The 15080-nt window shown below is 38.3% G+C and overlaps 1 protein-coding gene across 2 annotated transcripts in view; it reads left to right on the plus strand.

Annotated features, from left to right (window-relative positions):
- The first annotated feature begins 2499 nt into the window (after window positions 1-2499).
- Window positions 2500-15080, plus strand: part of Nup107 (nuclear pore complex protein Nup107) — a 30827-nt gene continuing 18246 nt past the window's right edge. The window contains exons 1-10 of one of the 2 annotated variants that reach the window (XM_071683993.1): window positions 2500-2643; window positions 6073-6221; window positions 6703-6798; window positions 7864-8006; window positions 8215-8382; window positions 8832-9005; window positions 11040-11165; window positions 11780-11890; window positions 12774-12964; window positions 14173-14418. In XM_071683993.1, coding sequence (XP_071540094.1) covers window positions 6098-6221; window positions 6703-6798; window positions 7864-8006; window positions 8215-8382; window positions 8832-9005; window positions 11040-11165; window positions 11780-11890; window positions 12774-12964; window positions 14173-14418 — 1379 coding nt within the window. In that variant the 5' untranslated portion in view covers window positions 2500-2643; window positions 6073-6097. Of the gene's footprint in view, window positions 2689-6072; window positions 6222-6702; window positions 6799-7863; window positions 8007-8214; window positions 8383-8831; window positions 9006-11039; window positions 11166-11779; window positions 11891-12773; window positions 12965-14172; window positions 14419-15080 lie in introns of both variants that reach the window. The other variant, XM_071683994.1, reaches the window with a different exon arrangement.

Genomic DNA, 15080 nt, shown 5'->3' on the forward strand with positions numbered 1-15080 from the left:
CACACAGAGCGCCATGCAATCTTCACATACCTGACGAGGTTATTGTGACGTACACATTATAAGTGATACCCCTGGCGGGGAACCTCACTCTCACTCGCTCCCTTCTGTATCCCTCCATGTCATTTGATATAGTTGTTGTCCCATCCATTGCCATTTCTTTCTCTCCCATCTATTGGCAGTGGTGGTTTGGACCATATTATGTCTACCAAACCGGGAGATGTTGTTGAAAGGAATAAGTAAAATGCACACGTGAGTCAACAGCAAATGAGGGAATAAGAATAATGAATAATAGGACAAGGACAAGGAAAAGTGGTCGATCTGTCAATATTTACAGCAATGGATCACTGTGAGAGAAAATTGGTAATTAGTTTCCAGAGGTGAGGTAGAGAGGAGACAAGATGATGGACGTGCGGTCGATACTCATACCTTACTGGATATCAGAGATAAATCTGTGAGATGAATGAAGTGGCGTAACAAGCGAGAAGATTCAAAGACTTTTGTAAAGAAAATCAAAGTTACTAAATGATTGGTTGAAAGATTAGAGTGGACTCCCTTCCTCTCCTTCAGGTACAGGCAAAACAGACGAGCAAGTGCACACCCAATCATACCCATGCAGGAGGGATATCATCCGGTCTGTAGCCTTCATGCTTCTCTACAGAAAGGAGTGATATTTGGAACGTGTCTATGGATGTCTTGTGAGAAGTGAGAGGTAAAATTTTTTGAATGTCAGAACCGGACAGAGAGAGAGAGAGAGAGAGAGAGAGAGAGAGAGAGAGAGAGAGAGAGAGAGAGAGAGAGAGAGCAAATGTAGCTTTTGTTAGAAAGAGACATTTCGACATACCAGTTATCAATACAGAGAAGAATAAAAAATTATAGTTTTTCACTTATTAGAGGAATTGTTGGTTAAGGTCCAGGTAAATGTTTCTTTTACAGAAAGGTGTCTACACGATGAATGTCAGCTTTCCAACGGTTCCTGACAGAAATAATGGATCACTAAAAGCCAGGTTTAGGGGAGTCCTCATCTCACCAACCGTTGCCCCTGGGTGCTTCATTATGTTCCATTATATTCTGCTTGTCAACCTCATCCCAGCCTTCGATTACCGCTGCCTGTCTTTTCCCTTTTTTGTTTTTATTTCTTTGATTTTCGCTTCTCTTCCCTTTGTCCCAGCGGCTGTCGCTGAGCAAGGCCTTTGTCCCTATTGCCACTGCTCCAAGTTCCCTGCCACTGTACGGTGTACGTCGCACTTTTTAATGTTTCCAGATCATTTGTGCATTTACCTTCTACCTCCTAGACACATCCGTCCATGTCCCCGTCTTCTCTTATTATATTTATAACAAATCACATCGGTTTACTACATCCAACACCATCTACTCTTCTATTCTTATGGGTTATTCATTAAACAGGTTCTTCAGGTTCGTCTACTAATTTCTTCTTATTACAGAGTGTTTCAAAATTTCAGCATCTAATCATCTTTTCCCTTATTATATCGTTTTGGTCTTTCCTCTGTGGTTAGTTATCCAAGTGTCTGTTGAGTCAAGATAGATAGCCCTAGACCCACCCACGGATGGCTGCTATTGCATTCCTAAGTGAGAATCTGGCTGATTTGGCAGTTGCTTGGATTACCATCTTTTGAGGTCCTGATTTGTTTGTGAATATTCTCATCTCAGGCAAAATGTACTCCTGCACTTTGTGCGTTGTTTCCGGTGGCAGAGGATCCTTCAGGCAGACTGACACATCATGTCCCCTGCACCATAGTCACATCAAGTCCCCTGCACCGTAGTCACATCATGTCCCCTGCACCATAGTCACATCATGTCCCCTGCACCACAGTCACGTCATGTGCCCGGCGCCAGAGCCACATCATTTCCCATTTATTCGTCATGCAATAATAGATTCATATGTTTCATTGTGTAACATTCTTACGATTTCCAGAATGCTCTGATTAGAGAAGAGTGTTGGTTGTTTAGACTCGCATGCAATAAAATCATGCACTGTTTATATGGTAAAGTATCAAGAAGTTAATGTAAATCCATAAGAATAAATTATATATCAATCACATGAATTTTCATGAGACGTAATATAGCTAGGTTTAAGTATATAAACGCCCATAAATTTTGATCAGAATAAATAGAAACTATCCCTGTCATAATTTGGCCGTACCCTCTTGAGTAAAAGAGTAGTACAGATGTGTTAAAAGGGTGCACTATTTGGTAAAATAGTCTGCATTCTATCAGTCTGAAACGTGTAATTCCGTTTGAGCCCTATTCACTGCAGTTACAAACCACTACAGTAATACAGCACGCATGTCACCTTTGGCAAATAAACCACACGGCTGATAACTAATGGTTAGACTGGATAGTAAAGGTGAGAGAAATGAGGAGAGGAAAATGTGTGTACGAATATTTAGAACCTAATGTTATAACTGTGGCAAATTAGAATTTTTAGATTTATGTTGATACAAGGGAATATAACAAAGTATTAGGACAAATCCTCACATAACATATTATAATTTAGGCCGGTAGCCACACGTACCGGATGTTTTGGCTGTAGTGGTGGTCGCCAGGGCTTCAAACTGATATGGTCACGTTAGAACAATTCTAAACGTTTTTGTTATATACGCACTGAGAAACCCGTGTTGACAGGTAAATCGTAGCAAACGTTTCCATTCACCAGTTAAGTGGCACGAGGTAAGAATTTGACGATGCAAAAGTCTGAAGGATATTTAAGATGTCAAAGTAGTGCACGACTCTCTGAGCAGAATGTGTTCTTGCTGATAGGTTACCCCAGAGGACAGTCGCCACACAAGTCAGTTTCCATTGGACATTGTAAAAAGATCATTCTAGGCCAATGCTCATCTTGACCCAACATAAGGTTAAGGGTGAGGTTGTGGGTGAATAAATGGACGACGATAGGGTTTACATTTGCTCACTTTACAAGTGTCATTTGGACCAACTTTCCTTTGGGGCGTCGGTAGCATTTCGGCCACTGTCGTACTGAACCTAATTGCACTGCTTAACGTAAGTGAATATAAAGATTTACCTTCAGTAAACATAAAGATTTACCTTCAGTAGATACATGGAATGCTTAGGTCTGTGTATTTCTATGATGATTATGTCTTTCTTTTTCAGCTATAACCCCTTAGAAAATAATTTCTGGGTACACCAGTGGGTTTATGTATATCAAGATAAATGTGGGATTAGTTAAGGATAAACATGGTAGTAAAGTAAAAAAAAAAATGGCAAACCTGTGCTGATGGTAATTTATCAGTTTAAAGAAGTTATAGCTTTGGGGTCTTTGTTGTACTCCTTGAGATTCATATTTTGTATAGATTATGAATTAAAAGTAAGGTGCTTTTTTCATTAGCACTGTTCCTATCTTTTGATGATAGGTAATTCTGTAGTGGTGTAGAGGTTAGCATTCCTGACCATGAAGCATTCATGGGCCACCCTGGGTCCAGCAGCTCGGTTCAGATCCTGGTTACGGTAGTTGTTCCACAATCAACCCAGCTGTTCATCCACCCCTAGGTGTTGGTCAATAGAATGGGTACCTTCTTTTGGGAAATTGAAAAAAACGAGGGGGGAGGATTTCCAGCCACCCACTCCCTCCCCTTTTAGTCGCCTTCTACGTCACGCAGGGAATACGTGGGAAGTGTTCTTTCTCCCCTATCCCCAGGGATAATCTATATATATATATATATATATATATATATATATATATCTCATTAATGGGATGGTCTTGATTAGGGCTTCAGCTGCCCATGCCGTCTCAGCTAGCATAAGAAAAACTGTGAAGTTGAATGATAGATGAATAATGTAAATTATAATGGAATAGGTAGAATCCAATGTAACTTCCACTTTGGAGTCATAAAAATGATAGATATGAGGCACTTTCCTTCATTTCAGAAGACATGCACCTTTGTCATTGTATGCAATGAATGAAGCCATTCATCATAAGGTTTGAGAAGAAAACAAAGGGTTAGACGATGAAATTGATGTTTTCTAAAAATAGAGGAAGAGACATCTCAATAAATATGTTTTGCTATCTTTTGGTTAGATTCTAAGACCTTTAGTTCATGCTGTTTTGACCTTTAACACAGATGGAACAACAACTTGATTTAAAGGCATGGAACATTTGACAGTATTTAGAATTTGTTTGAAGAGGGGAGGAGATCATTCCTTAGTGATCATTAATCATTAATCTTTTCTTTATTCATTGTGAAATGTCTCTGAATGTTTCTTGTGAGGTCCAGCATTATGAAATGGAATATATGTGGTTTGTGAAGTCCAGCATATTGAAATGAAATGTATGCAAAGGTTGTGATTGCACTCTTTTTTGGCATTTATTTGCAAACATTGGCCTCTCAGTTTCCTTCCTCTTTTGTCTTTAGTGAATTGATAAGACATCAAAAATTTTCACTATCACATGGCTACAATAAGTTAAATTCTTTTTATTTCAGTATTTCGGTATGTTTTACATAGTGCCAGCATCAGGAGGCATACTGCCAAATGATATACATTCACCTGTTACCTGTAGAGCTTTATTTGACTTGTGAATTGATTTAGAAATTGAGTAAAGTTCTATAGAATCTAGGCAAAGCACCAGGTGGATAAATGTTGTGAGCTGTCTGCAAGATTCATAATTTGCTTTGCATGTTACCACAACAGAATGTCTAGTTTTAGAACAGCCTTGTAAAAGTTTTTCATATGTTAAATTGCTTTTTCAATCAATAAAAGGTCTTCAGTTTTTTATCAAGTTGCCTTGATATTTTCATATTTTTACGCATTCAGTACAACTTTGACGAAGAATTAGAAAATATTAAGAAAAGGGAAAGATTCTTCATGATAATACATGTGGAAACCAAGTTGAAGATGCAGGTAAGTTGTCAGAAGCAAAAAAAAAGACAAGAGTCACATAACAGAACTCATTACAAAATGATATTTACTGAGCAAAAGATGAGAAGATATTAGAGAGGAAGGATGTAGACTTGTAAATTAAAGAGAAAGTTAAAAATCTGAACGTCTTCCTGTAATGATCTTTGAACATATCATTGGAAAACAACAGAGCCTAGCAGTATGGAAGCACTTCGTTCATTGGTCATAATACATTAGTGTAGATTCTAGGCAAAGTATAGGGAAGATATGGACAAGTATAGGAAAAGCATTCAGTTTCATGATCATTTATTTATTTATTTATTTTACTTTGTCGCTGCCTCCCGCGTTAGCGAGGTAGCACAAGGAAACAGACGAAAGAATGGCCCAACCCAGCCACATACACATGTATATACATACACGTCCACACACGCAAATATACATACCTATACATCTCAATGTACACATATATATACACACAGAGACATATACATATATATACACATGTGCATAATTCATACTGTCTGCCCTTATTCATTCCCATTGCCACCTCGCCACACATGGAATAACAACCCCCTCCCCCCTCATGTGTGCGAGATAGTGCTAGGAAAAGACAACAAAGGAAAAGACAACAAAGGCCCCATTCGTTCACACACAGTCTCTAGCTGTCATGTAATAATGCACCAAAACCACAGCTCCCTTTCCACATCCAGGCCCCACAGAACTTTCCATGGTTTACCCCAGACGCTTCACGTGCCCTGGTTCAATTCATGATCATATATGAATATATTACTAGATTTTTTAAGTTTTAATCAAAGATTTTATTTACTTTATGTATATCTCTATATTTTTGGTGTAATGTATTGATCTGAGAAAGCCTTAGAAAGTTTTACATTTGCTTAACTGATAGAAGCAAGGATCTTGCATTATCCCATAACTTCATCTCTTAACACTTTCCAAAGTCTTTCAGGTCCCTTTGGCATTCTAGTACCCATAATCCAGCAGAATTTGTAATCTGGCACATGTTTGGCTCCAAGGTTGTCAGACTGCAACTTGAGAGAACTACTTTCTATATTGTCATTTGATACTGCAGTTGAGTGGACATAAGTAGAAACGATTGTTTTCAGTACAGTTGCACTGCATTAACTCAAGCTATAGCTTCTTTATGTACATAGAATGGTATTAATGATAGCTGATTTACAGGTGTGGTAACAAGGCATTTGCAGTCATGCCGGGAATAAAGAATACCTTGCTGGAAGATTCTCTGGCAAGACTGGATGCAGCCCTTGGCAGCCCTGGTGGTGGAGTTATGAGAACACCACGTACTGCTAGGCGAATGTTTACTTCTAGAGGTAAAGATGGACCGATTTTAGTGATTATTAGTTTGCTTACTGTTAAGGGGAGCCATTTAAGTACAAACTTAAGTATATTTATGATGTGGATTATTTTAAGTGTCATGAGATGTGCAGATTTACTGTAGAAGTGAATTTTAAGTGTTGCTTATAGAAAAGAAAAGAATTAAACTAATGATGTACTGTGGTCTCTTTGTTTGCACCGTGTTCATCCCAAAGAACACCTATACATGAATGTTCTGACCCACACATTTAGTTTCCTTTCTGATCTTTTTATAGTATGGCTATTTTCTTGTAGTTATCTAAGAATATCTTTACACTTAATGATAGTAAGATAAATTTTTGTTCTTGTTTTGGTTATTAGAGGTATTTTTCTCATTGTGTATAGTTGATAACTGCCATCTAAATATTATGGGACTAATTAACATATAGGAAACGTGTAATCTGATTTCAAATATTTTCTACTTCCCTGGTTCGACAGTTGGAGCAGGAGAGAGAGATATATCATCAGTTGAGGCAACTGCTGATGGCATAACAACATCCTTCTCTCCAGCTGTTCCTCACACTTCACGTATTGGTTAGTATTATTATATTTGTTAGAGCATCTAGCTTTATGGTTCAGAAAGTGTGTAAAGGTCTGGGTCTTTGAAGGCTAAAGGAGTCTAGCATTTTGTGCTACTGATTGTAGTGCATTCTTGAAGCTGCAGGACTCCTGTAAAAGGGCTCCGTAGGTTATATGATTAAAAAAAACTAACTGCCTTTCCTACTTTAGCAAGGTAGGGTTGGGTCAGAACAAACACACATTATCCTTATCTGCACACCACTGGTTGTCCCTAGTTGCCATATGTAATGTACCAGAACCTGCTCTTACCAGGCCCTGCAGGCCGTCCCTCCATCGTTGTTATTCCTTAGACAATCAGCCTTTCTCACACATGTCATCCTCAGAATTTCATCTCCAACACAACCATCGTATTCCTTTCTTTTTTGTTTGTGGCCCAAAACTTTCATTTATGCAACTCTGCTGGGAGTATTGTACCCTTGCACATACCTGTCTTTTCCCCTTCAGTCGCTAACTTCTCCTCCCACTTGCTTGTTATTGCCCCCAGGACCATAGTAACCTTTCCGCTTCTTGATTTTTTATGTAGAATCTTCTATCTATCTATATCTTTGATGCCTGTTCCAACTGAAACTCTCAAGGGGATGGCCTCAGCAATAGAGTCTCCATAAATAGTAAACTCCAGTGCTGCTTTTTAGCCCTTAATGCCTCATCATTAACAGGCCACTGGCAGAGAGCAACTCTAGCTCAGTGTTTGCAGAGACTCCTACCAAATGTTCCCATTGACTGCTACTATCTAATGCCCCTTTCTACTTCTACCTAATGCTCCTGCCTAAATGTTCCTTCCTACTACATTTATCTACTGCTTCCTTTTTACCAAAAGGCAGGGCTAGCACAGAGTGCTCACTGCAGGAAAATTTAGAGTTATGAAGAATGTGTGTGAATTAAGTGTTGTCAAGTGTTGCATTAAATCTTCTTTGTTCTTATTTATCTGTGTAAAACAGAGATCAGCATAAACTGACTGGTATCTAGTGCTTGTAGAATGACAAACCTGTTGAATGATTAGATCTGAGTGTTTATTTTTAGGAATTAGTATACTGGACAGCCCCAGTATGATTGTGGAGGATATGACTGCACCAGTTGATACCATTGTATTAGGAGATGCAACTCTTGATGCTACCAGTGCTGCTCTTCATGCTGAGGATGACCCAGGAGTCCGGGCAACACAGGTATTTTACTTTGTTTAAAATTCATGTTTTCTGGGAAGGTGCCTCAAGAGGCTTTGGTTGTCACCCAGAAGCCAGACTCATGCTGGTCTCTTATGAATATCAATGCTAATCTTGAAATGGCTTTGTGAATTTGCTTGAAAATATACACTCTTGGATGTTTAATTGTTGTTTGTCATGAGATAAGTAATATACTTATGATTCTTCACAGGTGTTATTCTCAGAGTTTATAAACATCATGGTGGCTCACCCATCAGAGGCACAGGTATGGGAAGAACTAGAACAGTATGAGCAGGTGTGTTATCAGCAAGTGGAAGCATTAGCCAAGCTTATTCGTAAAGCTCCAAGACATCATGCAAACTTTACAAACACACAGAAGGTTAATACCTCATTACTACTCAAGTATTACTGATAACATTATAATCCTTTGGGAATTAAATAAATTTTGATGATTAAATTGTCTGAGAAATACATGATTTGTGTTAGGCATGTTAGCTGTAGCTTAAATGAATGTGAGAGACAATGATTACTTTTAAGATGAAATGCAAATGAATCTTTATACATTCTTTTCCCAGTGATATTGTATATTGTTGTTTCACCTTTCTTTTTCTTTGTAAGCAAGCAGTTCATTCCTGATTAATGCCAAGAAAATGATGGCTGAGCAATGTGTAAATCAGATATTTATAGTTTCTCCTTTATGTGTTTTCTTGTGATGTACTTTCAGACAGGACCTCTTTTTAGCTCTGCATATGGAGTAGCATTGCTTTTTCTACACTAAGTGGATGTGTGTTTAGAGAATGCTTAAATGAAGTTATTTATTTCATCCAGATTTACCAGCAACTACGTAGTGAACGCAACACTTGGAGGCTATTGAGTTCGTTGTATAGTGAGCGCTTAGGTGAAGATGATAGCAGCAAAGACTCCCATATGATGGATGAAGAACCCTCTACAGACATGTTAGTTGTCAGTCGTCTGTATGATACCAAGCGCACAATTAGAGAGGTAGGTTTTTATTTAATCTAGATGCATCATGCATTTTTCTCCATGAAAGGTCTTCAAAGAAGTGATCAGCAAATTTACAAGAAAGTTGCTGTGAACAATGGTAGGTTTTTCTGTAAAATTTAGATCACGTGCTTGTAGCTTCATAATCCGATAAAGGATGTGTGGACAAGGTGTTAATTTTGAAGAATTTTTTAGGAATACTGGGGAAAAGAGGGATTTCTGTGTGGAATTTATGAATCTGGAAAGATTGTCAGAGATACTGTCTGGGAGTTGCTTTGAATTTGTGGTGTGGGAGGAAAGCAACTCGGTGAAATGGTGTTTTTTATTGATAGAATAACAAATGTATAGAAAGAGGGTGAGTGGTTTTCAGTGAAGATAGATCAAGATTAAGGGTGTGTGATGTCACAATGGTTGTGTCATCAATGGACGAAGTGATGAGGGAGGGAAATGTAAGGGTCATGGAATGAGGGTTGGGTGTATGGTGCACTGAGGGTAGGGGCATGGGAGATGAATCATTTGCTGTTTGCAGATGACACCTGTGGTGGCTGATTCCAGAAGTGCTGGTAACAGCATGGGAGAGAGTTTGAAAGGACAGAGTTGAAGAGATATGAATAAAAGAAAGGTAGTGGAGTGCAACAGGGGCATAAGAGGAAAATTTAAGGTTAAGTTTGATTGTGGAAGACCTTGAGGAATTGGAGTGATTTAGGTACCTGGGGCTGGACATGGCAGTGGATGGAACTATAGGGGCTGAAAAGAGTCACAGGGTAGAAGGAGTTAATGTCCTAGGTGCATTGACTGTGTGGAAGGAAAAGATCAGTTTCTGTTAGGGTAAAACTGGGTATGTAGGATGATATAGTTATCTTGAGAGCCTTGAATACAAAAGAACTGAAGAGGGTAGATGCATTAGATATGAAATGTGTGAGGACAATATGTGGAGAGACAAGATGAACCCATAAGAAATGACATTGTAAGAGAGAGGTATGATAATAAGCATATTCTGGATGAAAAAGCTGACCAGGGTTCAACCATGAAAAGGATGAGTGAAGAAAGACAGACAAAAAAATGTATGTGTCAGAAATGGAGTGAGAAACGGTGAGTACTTACATAGGAGTGCTTACAACAAAATGTTGCGAAAGGGCAGGGTTAGTGCTTACCACAGGAAAATCTTGAGTTACAAAGAATGAGCCATGTGAGTTACATGTTATAAAATGTTTTCTGTAAGACAGGAAAATTGTATGAGTGAGGAAGAAAGTAAAGATAGCTACTTAGCCATAAGGAGCGAAATTTGGTGAGAGGTATGCTTGGGGCAGAGTGAATTGGAGGAATGTGGTATCCAAGAGGTGATATGTTGTCAGTGGGCTGAACCAGGATGTTTGATGTTATCAAGGTAAACTATATTATAGTCTTTGGACTTCTGTGTGGTTGGTAGGCTCTGGAACTTTAGAGTGTAGATATGTCCACATGAGGCTGTTTTTCACTTGCTCCTGACACTACCTAGTGGATTTCAGAAAGAATACTACTTACTTAAGCTCTGCATATAAAAGATGGCTAAAAGAGGTCGAAGCATAAGGTTGGAAACTATTCCCTCTTTTTATTTCATTTTCTACAAGTGGGAACTGAAGTATCCATGCAAGGAGTGCTTAGCCTCCTTAAAGACTGTGTGTCTGTTCCTAACACTACCTCACAAATGCAGGGAACAGGGCACAAGGATAAAAGATATCTGTTTATACATCAGGATGCAGGAGTTGAAATCACATCTGCTCATTAGGGTATGGAAGGGGAATGATAAATGCACGTCACATACAAATTATATGGTCTTGGAGCCATATTTTTTGTAGTGAGGCAAAGTGGGAAGTTTGCCTTAAAGAACTGAGCATCCCTGCCCTTTTCCAGTTGCAGGTTGGAAAGTAAAAAGTGCCATAATTTCAAGGCAAAATTGTGATTATTTGGTGTTTTTGCTTAATTAAACTGGATAACCAAGATTGGACTGTAGACAGTTATTATAACTAATTCAACCATATTGAATTTTTTCAGGCTCAGATTGTGATAGACTGGTTAGAGAAGAATGTAGCTGATAACACTGATAAAACATTTTATGACAGTGTAGAATACTTTGGAGATAGTCATATAGCATGGGAAAACACACTGAAGACTCTCAAGGTAAGATGTTACATTCAGGTTTACTTGCAAGTAATTACTGTACCTTCAAACGTCTTTTTGCAAAGGCACAAGAATATAGATTGAGATAGAAGTGTATCTCTGTGTGTCATTTGTAATTACCTGTTTATACTGTATGAGGAGGGAGATTTACTTTCATGGAGCTTTATCACTTGACTTTTTCTATTATCATGCAACTTTTAAATTGGTGTGTGCTGTCCATATTCACAATTTTGTCACAGTTTTTTCCATTCATCTGCTACTCTTATGGTATAAAATTACTTTTTTACATCTTTTCTCATAACAAGTTTCTTGCTTAATTTCATGTAGCTTCTGTTTATTCTGCCCAGTCATTCAAAGAATTGTTCATTGTTGACATCATCCTGCTCTTTTAAAAACTGTAAGGTTGTAATCAAATCATGCCTTACTTTTCTCTCTTCCATGGTAGACAGCTTTCAGCCTTCTAATATTTCCTTATAACTCAACTCATGTAATTCTAGTACCATGTTTGTTGCTGTACTCTGGGCCATCCATAAGTTCTTTGTTCTTTAAATGGAAAGCGGGAGCTGTATCCTAGTGCCAGTATAGATTTTGCTTCTAGTATCCCTTTATTTCAGAATGAGAACAGTGGTGTTGTGCTTCCCTTGAGAGGAGCAAGGCCCCTAGTTACTTCACTCGACCCAGACTCTAGTCTGCGCCAAAGTCGAACATTACATGACTTGGACCAGGTGGGTTGTTAGGAATTTAACATAAATAAAGTAAGAAAGAATTCAATCACTTCATCTGTGTTAGCAGTTTTGGTGTTTTCAAATATTAAAAGATAGTCTGATCATTTTTGTAGTCCTATTTTGGATTTGACTATCTATCTCAAATTTCATTCAGTTGATGGGAAGTGCCATAATTCATACACAGTTTTTGTTGTCATTTAATGCCTAAAGTAAAAATCAGGGGATTTGTTTCATTCATTGATTTGATATATTTCCTTTTTGTATTTCATTACCTTGTAGAACAAATAATGGATATACTTATTCCCCTTAGGATGAATATGATGTTTCAGAATGATTAGTAACATTGCAGTCTCATTTCTCAAATGCACTGTTTTGTATAATACATCAGACACTTTTTGCCCAATACTATTTTCTTTATTTAGGTTTTATTCTTCAAAATGATATTCATGGCAAACAAGTGATTTGAAATGCATTACAGTGATATTTGTAGTATGTGTGATACATAGGTATTATACGAGGGACACAGAATGCATACTCCTGATGAGATATATGAGATATTAGTGATTGAGAGATTAGTGTCATGCACAGATAACATGACAGGGGGAAAGCAATGTGGTTTTAGGAGAGAGAGATTGTATGAACTTGATGTAAATCAAAAAATGCTGTTGTATAAAGAGGGGAAAATCATAGATGCCAGAAAAAAGACAAAGATTAACAGCACAGGGAAAGAAAAATGGACTTCACAATCGCTCACTTTGTGGTTACTTTCTAGAATTTTTCTTTTTTCTGTGATTTCAACATTTAAGGCTAGTTTCATATGTAAATTTTTTTTGAGAACAGTTTTCTGTTTCGGTTGTCATCTGAAATATTTACAATTTTTCAGGAGAATGAAATACGTTTGTTGCGATCTGTCTTTGCTCATGTGCGTTCAGGCCAGTTATTAGCTGCCGAGAATTTGTGTGTGAAATCTGGTCACCACTGGCGTGCAGCAACATTAGAAGGCTGGAAGCTGCATCATGACCCTAACCCAAGAGACCCGTCCCAGCTTCAACCCATATCTGGCAATCCCTACAGGTAAACAGAGCTCTTGCATGTTTTCAGAAATTTATTAACGTAAGTGATAGTTTTAAGTGCATTTGATTTCTGTTTGCAGGCTTTAGATTCTCTTATGATTCCTCAGTTATCAAGGATACTCTTAAGTCTCAGAAATTCTCAGCTGTAGATGATATAGTGAAGACCTTTCAAATTATGATTGTCATTTTAGTGAGATTGAGCCTTATTCACATGAGTTGAGATAAAGATACTTGGTATATTACTTTGCTGAAGAACTTTCAGGTAATACCAAACACAAGGGGCTGATAAGGAAATTGTAACAGGCAGAGATGTGAAAGAAAGATGAAGTAAGTATTTTGAAGGACTATTGAATGTGTTCAGATGATGGCAGATGTAGGGTGTTTTGGAGATGCAAGTATGTGAGGTGAGAGAGTCATGGCAAGTTGTATGGTGAAAAGAGAAGTGGTGGTGAATGCCTTGTGTAAAATGAAATATAGCAAAGCAGATGAAGTGGATGGGATTGCCGTTGAATTTCTCAAGAATGGGGTTGACAATGTTGTTAATCGGTTAGTCATGATTTTTAGTATCTGTATTGCTCAAGGTGTGGTGCCTAGGAATTGACAGAATACAATACCTGTTTAGTGCCATTGTATAAAGGCAAGGTGGACAGAAGTGAATGTTCAAAGTGCAGAGATCCAAGTTTGTTGAATATACATGGTAAATTGTATAGGAAGTTGTGACTGAGAGGATGGTGGTATCCTTAGAGTATGGTTTCATGAATGGTAGAGGATATGGATCAGGTGTATGCTTAAAAGACTCTGTGTGGGGAAAACTTCAGAGAAAGTGAAGGATTTACCTGTGGCATATATGGATCTGAGGAAAGTGTATTATAAATTGAATGCTATGAGAGAACTTTTATATTTACCAAATTTCACTCTCTTGGCAGCATACCACCACCACCACATTCCTTCATTGTTAAGTAACTGATACTTCTTCCATGGGCATCATAGTATTGTCCACCTTCAATAAAGTTCCCATTCCTCAGACTGATCCTCTTGTTTTGTTAGGGATGATACACTTAATGATTTGTGACACTTATTGTAAGTAGCCCCAATTTCCAAGGTTTGCCATAAGTGCAGACTAAAGTCCACTTTCCAGTCCCGATGGATTGGCAGTTTTATGTCTCTAAAGGTTGAATTGGAAACTTGATGGATTTTTATCTTTTCCAGAGATGTGTGGAAGGCTGTAGCTTGGCGAATCGCCAGCGATGAGCGTCTGCCAGTGTATGAGCGAGCGATATATGGAGTTCTTTGTGGTCATTTACAGTCAGTCCTTGCAGTGTGTCATGAGTGGGAGGATGTATTGTGGGCATATACACGCATCATGGTGGATCATTGTGTGGAGGAACAATTACGAGGTGCTGCCACCCACTTGCGTCCACTCCACCCCTTGCCTAAAGACTTCCCTGAAGAAAAGTAAGTGGTTTTCATACCCTCAAACTTATCACACATTTTAGTTTTCTTCTAGATAGTTTTCAACTGCCAGAAGGAGAGCTTGTGTTTTTTTAGAACATATCTTTTAGAGACCTTAATTATCAAGAAAGACTTATCATCACCCACTATCCTACTATTTCACTTCATTTGCATTGAACCCTGCTTACATTTTTTGCTAGATTCCACCTCAGTGTCAGGAATTTTGCTGTTTGTAGACATTACCATATCTTCATGTTGGAGGAAGTAAAGTGTTTTAGATATCTGGGAGTGGACTTAGCAGCGGATGGAACCATGGAAGCAGAAGTGAGTCACAGTGCAAGAGGGGGCAAAGGTTCTGGGAGCAATGAAGAATGTGTGGTTGGAGAGAATGTTGTCTTGGAGAGCAAAAATGGGTATGTTTGAAGGAATAATCTCGGCAGTAATTTTAAGTAGAGTTGGTCTTCAGTGCCTTTTGCCTCCATGATTTCAACTTGCCTTTTCTTTTTAAACTGGAATATGGCAGATTGTTGATAAATTACAGTACAGTCTGAAAGGAATGTGGCCAGTACTTTCTAACGCAAAGTAGCATGAAAATGCTGTTTCAGCTTTCTTTTACTTGACAGAAAATCCACCGACCACAGATGTCAGTTACCTCTTGGAAAATG

The sequence above is a fragment of the Panulirus ornatus genome, chromosome 37 (assembly GCF_036320965.1).
Source record: "Panulirus ornatus isolate Po-2019 chromosome 37, ASM3632096v1, whole genome shotgun sequence".
Lineage (NCBI taxonomy): Eukaryota > Metazoa > Arthropoda > Malacostraca > Decapoda > Palinuridae > Panulirus > Panulirus ornatus.